The 18,448-nt window shown below is 40.7% G+C and overlaps 1 protein-coding gene across 1 annotated transcript; it reads right to left on the bottom strand.

Moving 5' to 3' along the window:
• Nucleotides 1-7,186: 7,186 nt before the first annotated feature.
• Nucleotides 7,187-9,810, bottom strand: LOC124286068 (somatostatin receptor type 3-like). The gene has a single exon (XM_046722390.1). The coding sequence runs from the start codon at nucleotides 9,060-9,062 to the stop codon at nucleotides 8,034-8,036; it is 1,029 nt and encodes a 342-aa protein (XP_046578346.1). The 5' UTR covers nucleotides 9,063-9,810; the 3' UTR covers nucleotides 7,187-8,033.
• Nucleotides 9,811-18,448: the final 8,638 nt, after the last annotated feature.

Genomic DNA, 18,448 nt, shown 5'->3' with positions numbered 1-18,448 from the left:
GTTATGCATGTACACGCGTGAATCACACATACACCATTATATCTTATGAAGAGAAACTGAGAAACGTATGTACATGAATATTCACCTCTCATAGATTGTATATATACATATAGTACATTCATCTAAGCATATGGTTTGCGCTGGCATAATTTGGTATAGCTGCTATGTTTTCTAGGTATAATGTCATATTTTGCTGAGACAATGTGAGTAAGTTTGGTTTAAAGGCGCTTTAAGTGAGATCCCCACACGTTAGCTTAATGTGGAATGAGAGTCCACCTGTCCACTTGGGGCAAACAGGGATTCGAACCCACGACAACAAGGGCCCATGACACGCAACTCTGTCCCGCGAATTGACGCCCATTACGTTACCGTGACGCTCAACCCTATAACAAAATCATTGATATGGATTGTTGTGCATAGACATGAGAATAGGAACAGTTAGCCTGTCTTGAGCTGACACTCCACCGAAGCAGACCTGTTTGTGTCCGGCAATATTCCTTTGATGTGATATGGCTTGTTCGTAGGATTGTTTTAGTGATTATGTATGCGTTAACTCTGTCATCAAAATGGGATGTTGTGTGATTTGAATCCTTTTGATAAAGCATGAAGTGATGGATAGTGAGTTCACTCAGAACTCCTTCCAATCAAACTTGATCGATTCAGGCAAGCACATGTATGAAAAACTGTCCACTCAGTTTCAGATTACGTGTCTTAAATCAAAACGAAAAAACTCCACTGCAGTTCGATTCTAATACATGACTGAATAAACTATTTTCCCTCTTTTCCGCCCAAAGGAATCTGTTTCGTCGGATAATAGAGACTGGCACACTTATACAGGTAAATAATGCACTGTGTAAACGTGCTTCCAATGAGCAAACAAAAACAATACTATCGTGGGTTCGAATCCCAGTTCCTTCTAGCTAATTTCTAGGTTTGTCGGCACCAAACGCGTGCTCAGGGGTTTCGCCAAAGTGGTCTGTGGAATGTTTTCCATCTTTCATGTGATTTTTGAGAGAATATAACCATCGGTAAAACAAGAAAGAGCATGACATTTTCATTCAGTCACAACACGATGTGTGAAAACATTCAACTCACGATGTTCTCGGTCAAGTCAAACATAGTCCTTCGTTGATACAAATCAATAGTTCTTTTTAGCTTTACAACGTACAAAAATGACAAGCGCTGTCATGTCGGTGAATTGTCTGGTCAAGAATCGATTGCTTACTGCGGCTGTCGTATGACTGGAACAATGCTTTGCGGCGTTAGGGCAAGGAACAATCGCTTACGTTTTCATCCAAACTGTGTGGGCAACGGCTGTTGTTAACAGCAGGATATGCCTTAAAAGTTTCTTTTTTCCGCGAGCACTTTGTGTCATGATTGATTTTCAGTGATCGATTCGTTCAATTATCCTTTTTTCGTCTTTTTCGCTAAGGATAATTTTCTTTTGTTTAAAATTGAGGCTGATTATTTTCTGACTTTGACGTTTTACATCTAAATGTCACATTTGCCTTTTAGCACTCTCAAACATTTCTACAAGAGCAATATTAGAGACAAGTGATAAATTGGTTGATGTCTGTGCCGAGAAACCCTACACAAGACTCTTTTACACGACTCGATGATGCACTCTTCGGAAAGGCCATAAATCAAGGCATTGTGGTAGTTCACCGACATTAATGTGAAACAGGAATGGATCGCTGACTGAGTTGTGTTTAACGTCTCTTTAAACAATATTTTGAGAATATCGGGGTGTTTCAGCTTTAAGTGGAAGGACACCCCGAAGTAAATAAAGTCTTCACTTCCGGGTGCTACCAGTAGAACAGAAAATGCTTACCCTTTTCGAGAACACCCGGTGTTTTTATATATCCATTCAGGCAGCTTACCCACTATTTCGCATTCTACGCCCTATTGAGATGTATTTCGGTTGATAATGCAAACAGATTGGTCACGTTTGATACAATTCAACGATTGTGAAGTTGAACACCGACGGAGCTTGTGCTCCCGCAAGAAAGGTCCACGGATTCCTGAATTCCCAAAGAACTCTGTCTGGAATCGCCTTTGTCGGCCATCCTCATATATCAATCGCCATGTGTGGATGGGCTATCTTTAGTTGTTAGTATACCTGTGGAGATCCGGCTTAGAATTGGTGTTCAGCAACCCTTGCTTGTCGTAAGAGGATCGGGTGTTTTGACTCGCTGTCCCGATTGACACATGTCATCCTATCCCAAGACGTATCATATTCAGGACTGTATGTATTAGAAACTGTTACTGGTTGACACATGTCATCGTATCCCATTTGCGTAGATAGATGCTTGTTTATTTACGAACCGCCGCCATACTGCTGGAATATTGCTGAGTGCGGCGTTATACAACAAACAAACAAAAATTAAATGTTGGGAATGGAAAAAAGAACGAACCAAAGCAAAGATGATAAAGTGCAAGCATGTCCTGTTTTGTCAAGTAATACTTTGTCAATTAACCATTGTTTCTGAGTTGAAAGCAGTATACATTTGGTGTATGTAAGACTGATCGATATGAATAACTGCCACCTGATCCGGCCCCATTGAGATTCATCACCAAGAATAGCGCTGAGAATGCTTTCACCACAGCTCATTATATATACTGATGGATACGAATAATGTAACACATGTTCCCTTATTAACTCCTTGATTTTCACCCACAGTTCAGCGCACATCATGCGAGGAAACGTGGATAAGAATATAACAAGACTTGTACTTTCTATCTGTTGCCTTATTAGTTTCCCTATCACACACACACGCGCGCACGCATGCACGCACACTATGCTGAAATACAGCTTATTAATTCACAACGAAGATATGAAGGTGTAATGACGACAGATATCGGAGAAATGAATTCCGGGCGTGTAGCTCAGGACATGACGTGTCCATCGTAATTGGCGACACGACATATGCAGGACACCTTGATGGAACTGGTCAATAACATGCTCATGGTTGTCGTTGGTGTTGCCCGTCATTCCAGCTGAAGAGCTAACACAGGCTAAGCCACGTTGGACTACTTTTACTCTCAGGGCCCTTATTCTCGAAACGTTCGTAGCCCTAATAATTTTAACTTTGATCGTAGCCAAGGTGTTAAGAATGGGCTGAAGCAGTTCGTAGGGCTACGAATGTTTGGAGGATAGCTAGCCTGGTGTACGCATACCACCTACGATCATCGCTCAGATGTTCTGTTGGGGACATGTCACGGGTCATAGGGAACCAGTGGAATGACCAAATACGTTGACGTCCCATGCTGACAACGTTCTCTGGCATTCTCCTCTTGCAATTCAAAATTTCAGCCGATGACGCTGGTGAAGGGACTGAGTCAAGTCGAGAAGGCCATCTACACACCAATGGTCAATCAGGTTCCAATTCGCAATAACTAAATCAGTCCCCTTGTCATGTGTGCTTGCCTACCATGACGCTATGCCCCTAACACCATGAGATTATCACCCGATCCCGATCATAGTCAACTGTTGTCCGCGCTGTTTGTCTTGACGCCCTTCAGAGGACGCCGTGCGTTTTCGCAGGCTCTTGGTGATGGTGATGGAACTCGCGCTTCTCTTCTGCAACGGCATTCTCTGCTGATAACATGGTCAGATTTGAATCTAACGTGTAGTGCAAGTAATGTTACGATACGATGTTGTACACTTTTTGGGCTACCACACCCCTGCGCAGGAACCTCGAGCTTTTTCACTTTATTTCTCTCACAGTCGAAATATATAAGTCTTGACTCACCCTAAATGGCCATGGGATAGCACCCCAACTCACACATACACGCAAATACGCACGGACGGACGGACACGCGCACGCACGCACGCACGCACGCACGCACGCACACACACAAACCTAAAAATCTCCCATTCCACCATCCTCCACAATCTTTCCAACGATTCGCCATCTTGAGCGTTCATCGAGATACTGTTTCAGGCACTCAGCATTTGTGTATTGTGAGTTCCCGTATATGCACATAATTTGCCTATTGTGAACACGGGCATCATGTTACGTTTTAAAATGCACGTCTCGTTATTCACATTTTCTCCCCAGCGACAGCTAAATTGAAATCATCAATTTAGTAAATTTTTAGACATATTTCTGTTGAAAAAATAGTCACCGCCTTCTGCAGATGAAAATGTTTGTATGTACATGTAAGAACAAAAGCATTCATGTAGCAGAAAATGCACTGATTCCCTGACTCGGGTCATCTTGGAAATATACTATACACACTTTGCTAAAGATCAAACCATTGATTCAACAGAAAACAGTGATGTGGGGTCTAATTTGGTTTAAATATCTAAGCTTATTGTAAGCATGAATCCTAGGTTTCAGTATGTCACTGCATCTTGTGGATCCCATACCAGCTATGCACAGGTGTTGTGTACTTGTCAGTGACTCGTTCCATGATTTGCAAATGGTTGATTGGTGCCATAAAAAAACTTTAATGGTTACACACGTATCAAGTGCATAAGGTTAGATTAAAGTGGCTGTTTGCCCAAAGAGGGGATACCATATCATTATTTATCTAGTTTTAAATGGATAGAATTTCAAATAATAAATCTATGTTTAAGTAAAGTTGGGAATTTTTGTGATCCTTAGCAAAGTGTGAGCAGTATACTCAGCACAATGCATTTGGAACAAATATATATATATATATACTCACACATATATATGTGTGTGTGTGTGTGTGTGTGTGTGTGTGTGTGTGTGTGTGTGTGTGTATGTGTGTATGCTTTCTTTTCAAATTGTATCCTGTATCTGTTTCTATTCCTACGAAAATACATTTGTTGTTGTTGAAAAAGAGAACTGAACTCGAAATGTTATTAAATGAATATCTATTTCTCGTTCTAAGCGGCTATTTGGAGAAACACTCCGGTTCTGGTTACAGCCTTCAACTGGAGGATCTCGGGCAACGATCAACGTCAGATCAATGTCCTGCTAGTCAGTCCCCGCGAACTGTCTGGCTTAGAAGTTCACGTAGACTGGATTTCTTTTCAACTACAGCTGTAAAAACCTATATTGTTTTGATTGAAAGTACGTCTAAATATCTTTGTTGTTAAAAACACATGGCAGTCATTTTATTTTTGGCAGACCATTTTTCCTCCATAAAAGTCTGAAGATTGTTTTCAGGCAATATATAACAATATATTTTTTCATTAAATTCCGTCAGGAATATATTCAACGCACATACAGTCAAACCTCGTGGATCCGGACACCGCTAATTCCGGACGATTACTATTGGGAAATCTTCATGAAGTGTGAGGTGAGGAGAAATGGGGTTTAATGACGTACTTAAGAATATTTCGCTCATGCGTGTGTTTGTGTGGCTGCTTGTACTAGCCCAGACTTAAGCTGGCTTTATAGTGCAAGCTCACTTGAGATACCATGACACAGTTAAGCATGAACACCCCACGCAGACACATTATACTGACTCCTTGATTTACCAATTACTTCCGAGCGCGAAGCAGGGACCAAGAAGTACCATATTTTAACGTCTTTTGGTATGACGCGGCCGGGGATTGAACCCGCGACCTTCCGCTCTCAGGGCGGACGCTCTAACCACTACACCACGGAGGCGGTCTTCATAAAGAAAAGGAATACTGCTATTTACAAACTATCCGTCAATCCGGATTTTCATTAAATCAACGATATTTATTTAAATATTACTGACCAGAATGCCGGAGTTTGGCAGCTTACTATCGTATCAAGGATCATTCACATATGGAGTCCACTCAATCCGGAAGCCCTACACCCAGGACAACAAACAAACGGACAATTCATTAATAGTTAATCTGTACAATTGTTCACGATCAACAATACAGTTACATTATTGAGACAATGGATCAGAGGTCATGATAAGTTCGTTTTCAGCTCCCTGGGGACAATTCAATCCATCCCCCTGCCATTTCTTGCTATACGCGAGAAAACAGGTCTCTTTTTCTGCGAGCTAGAATTTGTGGAAAATAATAGTGATTCCGAAAGTTTTGCTGTTTTGTTGTGGGGTTTGGGGTTTTTGTTTGGTGGTGTGTGTGTGTGTGTGTGTGTGTGTGATGTTTTACGCCGCATTCTGCAATATTCCAGCTATATGACGGCAGTCTGTAAATAATTGAGTCTGAACGAGACAGTCCAGTAATCAACAGCACGAGTACATATCTACAATTGGATACGATGACATGTGTCATCCAAGTCAGCGAGCCTGACCACCCAATCCCGTTAGACGCCTCCTACGACAAGCACTGAAGACCAATTCTAACCCGTATCTTCACGGGAGTTTCAGAAAGGTGTGTCAGTGGATATATACACAAAATAATTCTTCGTTAAAACCCACCTTTCGATCGACTGGCTCTGTGACAGGCGTCAAAAAGACTTATTTTCTTACACCGGTACCATTTCCTTCAGTATACCTGAAGTCCGTTGAGACAGGACACAGTTCATTCAAGATCATCTTTCGAAATCTGGCCTCATATTATTCTGGTTGTTGGTTAACACCCCCATCAGCAATATTGCAGCTATATGGCGGTCGTCTGAAAATCCTCGAGTCTGGAACAGTCCGGTGATTAATATTATGAGCATCGATCTACGCACGTCATTATAATAATAATAATCAGGCCACTCACATGGCGATGAAGTCCACGCCGCACGGGCATGCTCTGGGCGCATACAACATAATGGACATTATTACCCCGGCTAACCTAGACTACCTGTGAGTCGCTTGAAGGTTAAAAATCACATGGCTTATCCCATGGGGTACCCATTCACTGCTGGATGAAAAGGCAATTTTGAACAAACTTACTTTTCTGAGGTGTCGTGGACCAGGAAGTCTCAGGAAGTCTAGAAATCTAAGGAGTCAAGCTGCCAAACACGGTCACCCATCAAGGGACTATCCGTGACCAACGTTGCCCAACTTCAATGACTTGTGGCATGGACTCTATGCACAGGACCTCACAAAACGACACACCAACACCACCATTTACGTCAGGTAAATAAAATGCTAATTTGTCATCCTTTCTGGATGAAAAACGATTCCAACCAGCTTAACAGATTTCCAGAACCTGTAAACAGCGTAACCTGGTCAGTCCGACCAAGTGAAATCCTGCCTCTAACTAAGCTGGTCCGATCTGACGGGTTTTCCTGGTAACCTTGTCTTCTTTTAGTGAAACGATACGAATCGCATGCGCAGAAAAATATTTAATACCATGTAACAGAATACACAAAGACATTAATGAAGCAATAGTTCAAAAGAAGAGTGAAAAATATAATCTTGTCACTCCAATGATAACCTGATTAAATCAAACATGTCAACTGAACAACACATATAAGTGGAATAATCGCATAAATATGTATATAACATCATGCAAAAATATGTCCATCGGGCATATACTGTACAATATCAAGTGTTGAAGAAAAGTTTAGATGTTCAATTTTCGTGTGTGCCAACATATTTCAAAGTTCTTTCCCATTAATATACACCGGGGGAAAGATTGTAAATTATAGCAGTAAACGTACTTGTGTTCCCATTAAGAAGAACCAATCCATCTAAAAGGCGAAAGGTGTCACAGTAACATTTTGTTAATGTCGTCCCGAAAATGCATAATGTACATCAGTAGTTTGTTCTTGTCGATTCATCAAATCATAATCCCCCAATAAAATATCACAGCTATAAAACGTATGCTTGTCCTGTCCAGAGGAAATACGTACATGCTTTGTTGGTTTGTTGTCTACCGCCGCTCTCAGCAATATTCCAGCTATATTACGGTGGCTTGTAAATAATCGAAATCTGGACCATACAATCCAGTGATCGATATGCGAGCAACGATCAGCCAATAACTGAGCCCAACACTCGATACGTTTTGGTCCTGTCATATGACCAGCATATGTTTCCGGGGACAGATTCAAACCTTGAATTTCACATTGCCACATTGACATGCAGCACTGTCATTGAATCACAGATTATATTACAGTAGCACAACAGTAATGTCTATTGGGTCCGTCACTAGCAGTGAAGAAACGGAAATGATACAGTCATTTGATCAGTCTCTGTGACACCGGAGATTCCATCGTTGTAGGTTCCTTCTCCTTCTCCTGTCTATTGCACCTTGAGAAGTACTTCTTCCTGAACACGTTTCTAAAGTTACCACCGAATATTAAATACACAGCTAGACTTACACAGTAATCTAGGTAATAGAACAGCTCAAAGATCCTATGCACAATCAGGTCATTGAAAGACGGGCTAACGTTATAGATGAGCTGCATCACAAGTTCCTTGATCCGTATGGAATGACTTGGAGTGTGGAGAACTATGAACACAACAGACACAGCAAACAGGAGACGAGTGACTTGTGCCTCGGGAGAAGCCTTCTTGTCCTTCCTTTGCTTCCCAGCCTGGAGTCTCATCTTCCTCTTGTGTGCCTGAAGGGCACTGACTGCCACCAAGGGGACTAGGATGATCATCAGCACCAGCGGTAACACAAGAGTCAGGAGACTGTCAACGTACGTATAGACGATGGAGATTTGTTGGAACTGAGGCAAAGCTGAGCACATCCCATAGTCAACTCCCGTTGTCCAGAAAGGGAAATTATACACTGCAACAGACACTGTAAAGTATATGAATATGACCATTTGGGCCGTCCTCGTTGTACAGATACTTGGTACCAGAGCAGGTTGGGATATACGGATGAAGTTCTCGAACGTTATTATCACCACGAGCCAAATGGAAAGGAAAGGACACACGTAGGACAAAAATATTGTTATCTGGCAGATTCCCTGTATACTCATGATCCCAACTCGGACACGAAACAGGAATATGATGAACACACTGATGAGAAATCCGATGTCGGATAATGATTTAACGCCCAGGTATAGACAACAGGAAGTGTTCCGCAAGGATTTACTGAAGAAAGCACCGACGGCAAGACTATTGCCAACCGTTCCAGCAATACAGATTATTGGGAACATCACTGTCTGTAGCCGCCGAACGAAGACATAGGATGGTGGTTCACTTCCTCCGTATCCAGTCATGTTGTCGAAGAGGTCCGTCATATTGTAAGCCATTGCTAATGGAACCAGTGCCACTGATCGTCAAATCAATCACAGCGTCTGTGGCTACCTGCTTCAGTGGTTATTTAGGGTTTCACAGATGGTTGGTATTGGTTTTAAAAGTTAACTTTAGCTCATTGACAATAATTGCTCGTAATTGTCAGAACAGTATATATTGAATGCTATCTACCCATCAAACACACTGTACATTCACGAATGGCTATTACACGTGTAAGAAAAGGACATCATTTAAATAAATAATGTTTGTTTATCATAGATTGACAACATCAATGAAAACCACGAAACGACGTCTATGTGAGCAAGGTGACGAAAAACATAAACTTTTACTACGAGCCTCAAATAAGATATGCATCAATTTCATACCCATAAGTAAACTTAGCAATGTCAAGATTCTGAGTGGCAGAAAAACTTACATGCTGGTACTCATATCCTTTTATCCGATACAATTAGCATTTAGTGTTTGCACGGCGTTTCCAAGACACACCTTTCCGGAACATCCACGTTAAAACCAAGTGTCACAAAAGCACACAAATTTCTTGCCTTGCAGAACACACGTGGCAACGTTTTGGCTCTCACGCCTGAGTTGTCAACCGTTCTTCTACAGATGTACTTCACATCATTGTAAAATCAGAGTTTCAACGTTTCCACAAGTGCGATCATTGTCAAATCAGAGATGCAACGTTTCCATAGGTGTTGTCATACACGGCCGTCACTGCAGTCACCACCACCACCATCAGCAGCCTTACTGCCACGCTGTCTCCTTCCCTTCTGGGACAAACCGTGGTGGGCTTCAGTCTAACGCGGATCGATGAGAAATCTGATTGGTCGTGAGGTGAAGGCGTGTCGTTTCTAACTGGCAAGTGAGAGATTAACCTATTCACTCGACATACAACCATACTGTGGCTACTTGGTGATGTTTGATTCGTCCTGACTCACATTGACAGTCGCTGTCAGTTAACAGCCACGGAGTCGGGGACGGCTTTGCAGAGGCGGTAGCGAGATGGCACATCTGTTTCCTGGCTGTGGGGACTACTGGAATATTCACGGGTTTCAGGGCAGCGTTGTATGGTTGAGATGTGTCAATCTGATGATGGCGTAATTCTGGCAATCGTGATGTTTCTTTTAAATCCCAATGGTATCAATATGTTAATTAAAACACCGACATGTATGTTTTGACTGTCTCAATGATACCATGTGGTTATATTGTAAGATACTTAATGATACTACATGAGAGAAATTATATTCCAAGCACATCGCATCCGTGATGGTCCGGGGTAGAATATTGATCTTCTGTAACCCATGCTTTTCGTAAGAGGCGACTAACGAGATCGGGTGGTCAGGCTCGCTGACTTGGTTGACACATGTCATCGGTTCCCTAATGCGCAGATCGATGCATATGCTGTTGATCACCGGGTTGTCTGGTCCAGACTCGATTAATTACAGACCGCCGCCATATAGCTGGAATATTGCTGAGTGCGGCAAACTAAAATCACTCACTCATTAAGCACATCGCTATGAATTGAAGGTACAATAATCTAAAAGTGACAGTTTGTTTAGGATTGTTGTCTCAAGAGTGCAATCGTTGGTGCATACTCTTGCACCATAGATTCGAATCCTAAATTCGCTTGAATTATTTTCCACGGTGTAACATCATAACCTGGCCTCGCTAAACTATATAAACTCGCACTTTCGGCGTTTTGCAACATAAGGCTGACCCACTGTGCTATAGCTGAAATGCTGAACAATCTTTGCAAGCTTTATAGTTTTATAGTTTGTGGTTGACCTAGACGTTTACCACGCTTGTAATTTCCTCGAATATGGAGATAACCATTAACAAAACGATCTGGGATTCGAACCCACGATGATCGTATTTTGGGTTGTGTGAGCAGCGTATACGGGACACAACCCTTCACAGTGCCCCATCATCAAGTTGTGCCACCCTGACTCACTGTAACCATGGCTCATTTTCGTGCTGCCGTTTTTGCATTCTTATGAATAGAGAGAGGGTGCTCAATCTTGGCTTATCCCATTCCAGACCTCACATATTTACATGGAACTTGGTTACACGACGTCGGTGATCTCGTCGTGGGCGTAATGGTCAGCGCCGTTGACGTGGTCGGGGAATTGTCGCAGCGGACTCCTTCCATCATCGACGTTGGTTTCGTCTCTGGGAGACTCTGCATCCGCCATTATTTAGCTCCCATGTGTAGATGGAGAAATATCTAGCTATATGTTACATTGATGCTGATGTGTGGCATTACCTTCCAGCAGTGAGTTATCGAGTGTGCCATTCGCATGACATAATGCTTTATTTAGAAACGGGTTTTGCGAGGATCGAATAAGAGTGCTTTTATGGAAGTCCATGTCAAACCATTTGTTTTGTTTGAATGTCATTTTCTATAAAAAAACAAACAGCCAGAAACGAATATAAACGTATTGATAAACTTCACTCCCTAACTTATGAACAGGCGGACCAGCTGTTAAACAACGTCAATTGTGTGTGTATTTTTCACCTACAATTACCTTTTTTAACAAAAACGTCTTTCGACAATGGCATGTTTGTGGTAGAGAGTTTCCTAATTTTCAAAAGTCTGAAGTATTAATATTTTTCTAGCACATTTTCGCTGGCCATTTACTATGAAAGTCCAGTCACAAATCTAAAGAAAACAACAACAAAATATTCAAACGTTTCTGCGAGCATATTAATTTATTGATAACTGATTTATGATTGTTAATATAATTAGTATCCTGAGAGCAAGGATATTGGATTAAATCCCGATCCAAATTCATTACATCGCAAGGACGGTGGTTTAGCCTAGTGGTTAAAGCGTTCGCTCGTCACGACGAAGACCCGGGTTCAATTCCCCACTCACCCACTCAGTTCAATACCCGTGAAAGTGCAGCTCACAAAAGTGGTAAACGTAAGGCAGGCATCACTTCAAGCTTTCCTCTCGTATGATTTGTTTGTTTGTTGTTTAACGCCGCCCTGAGTAATATGCCAGTTGTATGATGGTCTGGTCCAGACTCATCATATAACTGTAATATTGCTGAGTGAGGCGTTAAGCAACAAACAAACAAAAACATACTAGCATTAAGTATCAGTCATTATCATGACTGTTTAATTCAGTTAAACACAGATCATTCTAGTGTTTGTTCTATGTTTGAATACGTCAGTGAGGTAATGAAAATTATAACAAGTTCCATCTAAAAGTGATCCAAAAGAACACAATGCAAGGGCGTTTGTGATATATTTAGGTACTGGTTAGAAATTGAAGTATAAACACATTCTTCTTTAGAGAACGAATATAGTGAAGTTCCCTGGAAGTCCCGAAACATTCGAAGTATATTTAGCTCTACCAAACCTTTAATTATTTTAAATAATGGTTAAACTCAGTAATATCGCCAGCGGGTGAAGGGATGCTGAAATCCAAATAGGGTCCATGCAGGAAGCAAATGTACTTTTAGTCCCCATGGTCCCTAGTATGGTGATCTACCTTCAGTTGTTGGCGATCTATAGCCTATTTTTATAATATTTATTGTCAAAACAGTGTTATTAGTTTTGACTTCACATGCTAGTTTTACATTCGAACTGTGTCAGTCTAGTTGTTTTACTGTCCTTTGACGACAGGTTTTATAATATACACATTCTTTATTAACGTCAAATTTGTTCTCGTCACGATATGGCTGAAACATTGCCGATGTGACGTTAAGTATTAACTCACTCACTCACTCACTCCCTGGATGTACCAGGTTTGTTTCTGTTATCAGAAATAGACAAGCTCGTCATCCCATGGAAATCTGTAGAAACTAAAAAGGAGTCATGGAATGTGATCAATACGTGTTGTGGCCCTGACTTTCATCACATATCTCCAAACACCGTTTTGATTCGTTAAAACTCCACCACACCACTAATCGGTTAATCATCCATCTACTATTCTAGTTCTTGATCGTTTCAAGCTTTACCCATTTTGATTAACCTGATTAATATGCTCCCCTCTTACTAATTAAATGGCAAGGAGGACTGCACGAAACAATCACCAAATACACTCTTTTGATTCCTTTATAGCTCGCGGCTTTCTGTCTTCGTTGCTTTCCTCAAACATCCGGAACATTGAAGCAATAATGAAAATAACCGCTAATCTATTTGATTGGGTTGTAATTTTCCAATATTTTACGGATGCATTTCTACCTAAAAGCATTGGTTTGGTTGGTTGTTTATGTCGCACTCATCTATATCCCCGCAACATGGCGGCGGTCTTAAATAATCGTGTCTGGATCAGACAATCCAGTGATCATCCGCATGGCACCCATCTACGCAATTGGGATAGGATGACATGTGTCAACCAAGTCAGCGAGCCTGGCAACTCGATCCCGTCACTCGCCTCTAACGACAGGCATCGGTTATTGAATACCAACGATTTGGATTTATGAAGATTTACATCCATGCATATTAACTCATTTGACTCTTTAAAAGCTTTCCCATTGTATACTATTGCAACATATTCAATTCCTGCGATTTTGTGACAGTTTATTTCCATTCTATTCAGTGAGTGAGTGAGTGAGTTATTATTTAACGTCACATCGGCAATATTTCAGCCATATCGTGACGGGAACACTTGACATTGAAATAGAATATATATAGATAGTATAAAAACCTGCCGACAAAGGACAGTAAAGCAACTAGAGTATCACAGATATACATGTAAAACTAGTAATTGAATCTAAAACATTTTAACTATAGGGGACAACACAATATAAAAATAGGCTATAGATCACCAACAACTGAAGGTAGATCACCATACTAGGCCCATTCTATACAAGAAACCGAAACTGTTCTATTTGTTTAATGGAATCGATCGATCGATCGTTTGTTTGTTTGTTTGTTGTTTAACACTGCGCTCAGAAATATTCCAGCTATATGGCGGCGATCTGTAAATAACCAAGTCTGGACCAGACAATCCAGTGATCAACGTCATGATCATCAATCTACGCAACTGGGATACGATGACATGTCAGAGATCGACCGTTCCCATTAGTCGCCTCTTACGACAATCATGGGTTGCTGAAGACCAATTCTAACCCGGATCTTCACGGGTGTCAGTTTCAAGTTCTCCGATTTATAGTCACATCGGCAACATTTTCATATCACTATTCAAGACAACATAATAACAAAAACGCCAATAACTGAAGGTAATATGTAGATCATCCCACTATGGGCCATGAGGACTGTTTACTACTAGCATGAAACCATGATTGAAACCGTGCTTATAAATAAAATAACAACCATTATACTTTTAAGCCTGTGGTACATAAAATATACTTTGACTGACGTGGACTCACACCCCACCCCCCTCGATCTCGTTAGTTTGGACTGGTATAAGTTGCTGAAGATCAAATCTAACCCGCATCTTCAAGTGGGGTAACTTTCCAGTCATGAGGTTCTATCGTAGTTTTCAGACATTATTATTATTATTATTGGATATTTATATAGCGCACATATCCACCCACTAGCATGCTCAAGGCGCTGGTAGTTTTTCCTCGATCATTGGATGTCAATCTCAACGGGACATCTTATTATCAATCTCAACTCCTGGGGAGTATACAACTCTTGCAGCCGCTAGGCGCACCGAGTTATTGCGGCTTTCCCATCCGTACGAGGTACCCATTCACAGCTGGGTGGACTGGGACACATAGTCACAGTATTTTGTCCAAGTTTACTGCACGTTGCTATACCCGCAACTAGGTGTTTGCACGTATTTATGTGGCCACCATCTGGTCATATACCAACGGATTCGTGGGTTCTTTAAGTGCACGGGGTTGTGTACTGTACACTAGGGGTAGTGACAACACTATACCTTTCGTTAGTTTCCGTTTCCTGTATGGCAAAGATAGTATCAGTCACAAAGCAACAATATATATTGATGAATACAATATCAAGCCTTTCAAAATGTTCGAATACAAGTTACGCCTTGATTTATTGTGCCAATACCAACACGTTCACTAAACACCTCTTGATTCGTAGTACCACTAATGTTACTTTCATCGTATACCTCTTGATTCGTAGTACCGCTAATATCACTTTCATCATATTCCTAATTCGTTGTACCGCTAATATCACCTTCATCATATACCTCTTGATTCGTAGTACTGCTAATATCACTTTCATCCTATACCTCATTCGTAGTACTACTAATATCACTTTCATCATATACCTCTTGATTCGTAGTACTGTTAATATCACTTTCATCATATACCTTCATTCGCAGTACCACTAATATCACTTTCATCATATACCTCATTCGTAGTACCACTAACATCACTTTCATCATATACCTCATTCGTAGTACCACTGATATCACTTTGATCATATACCTCTTGATTCGTAGAACTGCTAATATCACTTTCATCGTATACCTCTTGATTCGTAGTACTGCTAATATCACTTTCACCATATACTTCTTGATTCGTAGTACCACTAATGTCACTTTCATCATAAACCTCGTAAGAGGCGACTAACCGCATCGGATGGTCAGGCTCGCTGACTTGGTTGACACATGTCATCGGTTTCCAATAGCGCAGATCGATGCTTATGCTGTTAATCACTGGATTGCCTGGTCCAGACTCGATTATTTACAGACCGCCGCCATATAGCTGAAATAGTGCTGAGTGCGGCGTAAAACTCAACTCACTCACTCATCATATACCTCATTCGTTGTACCGCTAATATCACTTGTATTATATACCAACCAAGTCAGCGAGCCTGACCACCCGCTCCCGTTAGTCGCCTCTTACGACAAGCATGGGCTGCTGAAGACCAATTTTAACCCAGATCTTCGCGGGTAAATATACCTCTTGATTCGTGGTACCGCTAATATGACTTTCATAAATGACATGTTTTGTGATTATCCCGTTATTGACACTTTCATAATGTCATCTTGCTTCACTAACACTTTGTTAAAGATCTCTTGATCTTGCGCTCCTACATGTGCTTCGGAAACGTTTGATGCAGTTAACTGAACTAGTTACCAGTAAGTTAGATTGGTATATTTGTACATCTTCAATGATTGTGATCGAAATGTGTATTATCCTTCCAACCCAAATCTGACGTTATGCTTAATGAATATATACTTAAATTCTAAGTGATATAATAAAGTGAAACAGGAATGATAGATGGATAGATACTTAAATCCATATATCTGAAGCTGAACGAGAATCTGCTTATTCAGTAATGATACTAATGAAACCTTGTAAATGTCAGGGTGGAAAAAGGCCATAGGTAGCATTCAAATACAAACATATGTTTATTCAATTATCATTTGAAATATCAAACCGAACCTTTCGGGCGCTGTCACCTTCACAAACCAAGTGATCAAATAAAATACTAGTTCCACATCCGTACTAACTAAACATTCCTGGTTATCGTGAAATCTGATTTTCGATATTCTGTTCACAAGCTTCGAATTCATGAGATTCTTTATTACGGAGCAGGTTAGAAAACAACAAAAACAATCATTCCGAACGCGGTTCAGTTGTGTCAGATTTTGAGTTCTTAGTACCTAATCTTGAATTTCATTTTATGGATTGTGTTTACCATATGCCAAGCCCTTTGGAAATTACCTTCACGGCAGCCACTTGCAACATAGCCACTTGGTATTTTGTACTATAAATGTATACATAAGTATGGAAATCTGACAATGGAAAATATTTAATGAAGCTTTGCGCTGGTGTCACATGGCCGATTTCTTAATAGAAACAATTTCAAAGCATTGATCATAATAAAAAGTTGTATTTCCATCTACCATTAATCATCTGATTATGTGTTCAAAGTGAAATACGAACATTGAAATACAGAAACTAATATGGACTGTCTAATGACATGAGTTCTAAGTGTTATTTGACCATTCTTTCATTTGCTTTTTCTGCTTCTATTGACTCGTTATTACCATCTTGAGGGCCATATAGCGTGCATGTACGTTGTAAATAGGTGGGTCATTTATCAAGACAACGTCCATATCATTTGAAGTTTACGTGGAGTTAATGACAAGCAAAACCGAGTGGTGCCTAATTTCATTATTAATGTCTTTTCATTAGTGTCAGTAGATCCATCATTGTACATGGTATATCATATTATGCAAGGTTACATATCGTTTTAAGAAATAGAGAGTGAGTGAGTGAGTTTAGTTTTACGCCACTTTTAGAAATAATCCAGCATTATCACGGCGGGGGACACCAGAAATGGGCTTCACACATTGTGCCCATGTGGGGAATCGGACCCGGATCTTCGGCGTGACGGGCGAACGCCTTAACCACTAGGCTACCCCACCGCCCCTTAAGAAATAGAGAAAGAAGGATATACTTTATGGACGCCAGGAATATTTTAACCAGTTTTTCAAAATATTGATGAAGGAGTTTAGTGTTGGTTTCTCGTCCTTAATACTAAAGATATATAAATATATCTCATATTTGAAATAACAATATGATTAATTTGGAGTTTTTGTCACTGGTGACCAATATTATCTGGTTTCTTCAAACCTGATTTATAGCGTATAATTGTTGGATGATGAGGATGTTTAGTGTTGTAAACGTATCACTGAAGACCTAGTCTTTGTCCATGAGGGATATCCGTGATGACGTGTGTTCCAGGTGACATTGTCACCGGAAATAGTAACCGTGTTATTTTTTGATCGTATGCTGAAACACATATTATAGCTGACAACGAAACGATGTTAGGCAAATGTATTCCATCGAATCACAGATAGTCCAGATTATTACCAATTTGTTGTCACCCAACCCGTTTCGTGTCACTGATCGCCTGCATGTAATACCCAGTTTAATCCAGTAATAATTAGTGCTCATTGTTTATGTCTCAAAGGACAGGACATACATATTTGTGTCCCTTGGCAATTCCAAATTGGAATAGATGCTCACTATAAGACTTGTATGTGCTGTGCGCAATGCCATTCTTGGATTTGCTGGTCCAGAGTCCAATGTATATTCATAGGAAGCTGTTACACAACATGTACGTTGCATGACTGTAGTTTTTATCTTCGTTACCAGACTAGTCGACCAAGGCGTCACAATCATGGGTGCACAGTTGCGTCCCTTGGGCAAACAAGAAACCCATGTTTATCGGTTTGAATCCCGATTCGCCCCTAAAATAATTCTAGGTTTGTCTGTTAGGTTTGTTTGTTCGTAGGTTTCACTCATGGGCCCGGTTGTTCAAATACTCGGTTATCTTTTAACCAGCCGTTAAGAACATTTAACCGACTGTTAACAAATAACATCGGGTTATCTTGTTGTTCAAAACTCTGTTAACTTGACGCTAATTTAACACACCCAAGGACCACCGCTAACTTTTTAACAGTGTGGTTAACTCGCAA

This window comes from Haliotis rubra, unplaced genomic scaffold, assembly GCF_003918875.1.
Source record: "Haliotis rubra isolate DU_JTF1 unplaced genomic scaffold, ASM391887v1 Scf374, whole genome shotgun sequence".
In the NCBI taxonomy this organism is placed as follows: Eukaryota; Metazoa; Mollusca; class Gastropoda; order Lepetellida; family Haliotidae; genus Haliotis; species Haliotis rubra.
The sequence above is the reverse complement of the archived record's forward strand: the minus strand, read 5'-3'. Positions and strand labels throughout refer to the sequence as shown.

Excerpts from the sequence above, each read along its gene's own strand:
- LOC124286068 (XM_046722390.1), bottom strand. The coding sequence starts at position 9,062 with ATGGCTTACAATATGACGGACCTCTTCGACAACATGACTGGATACGGA.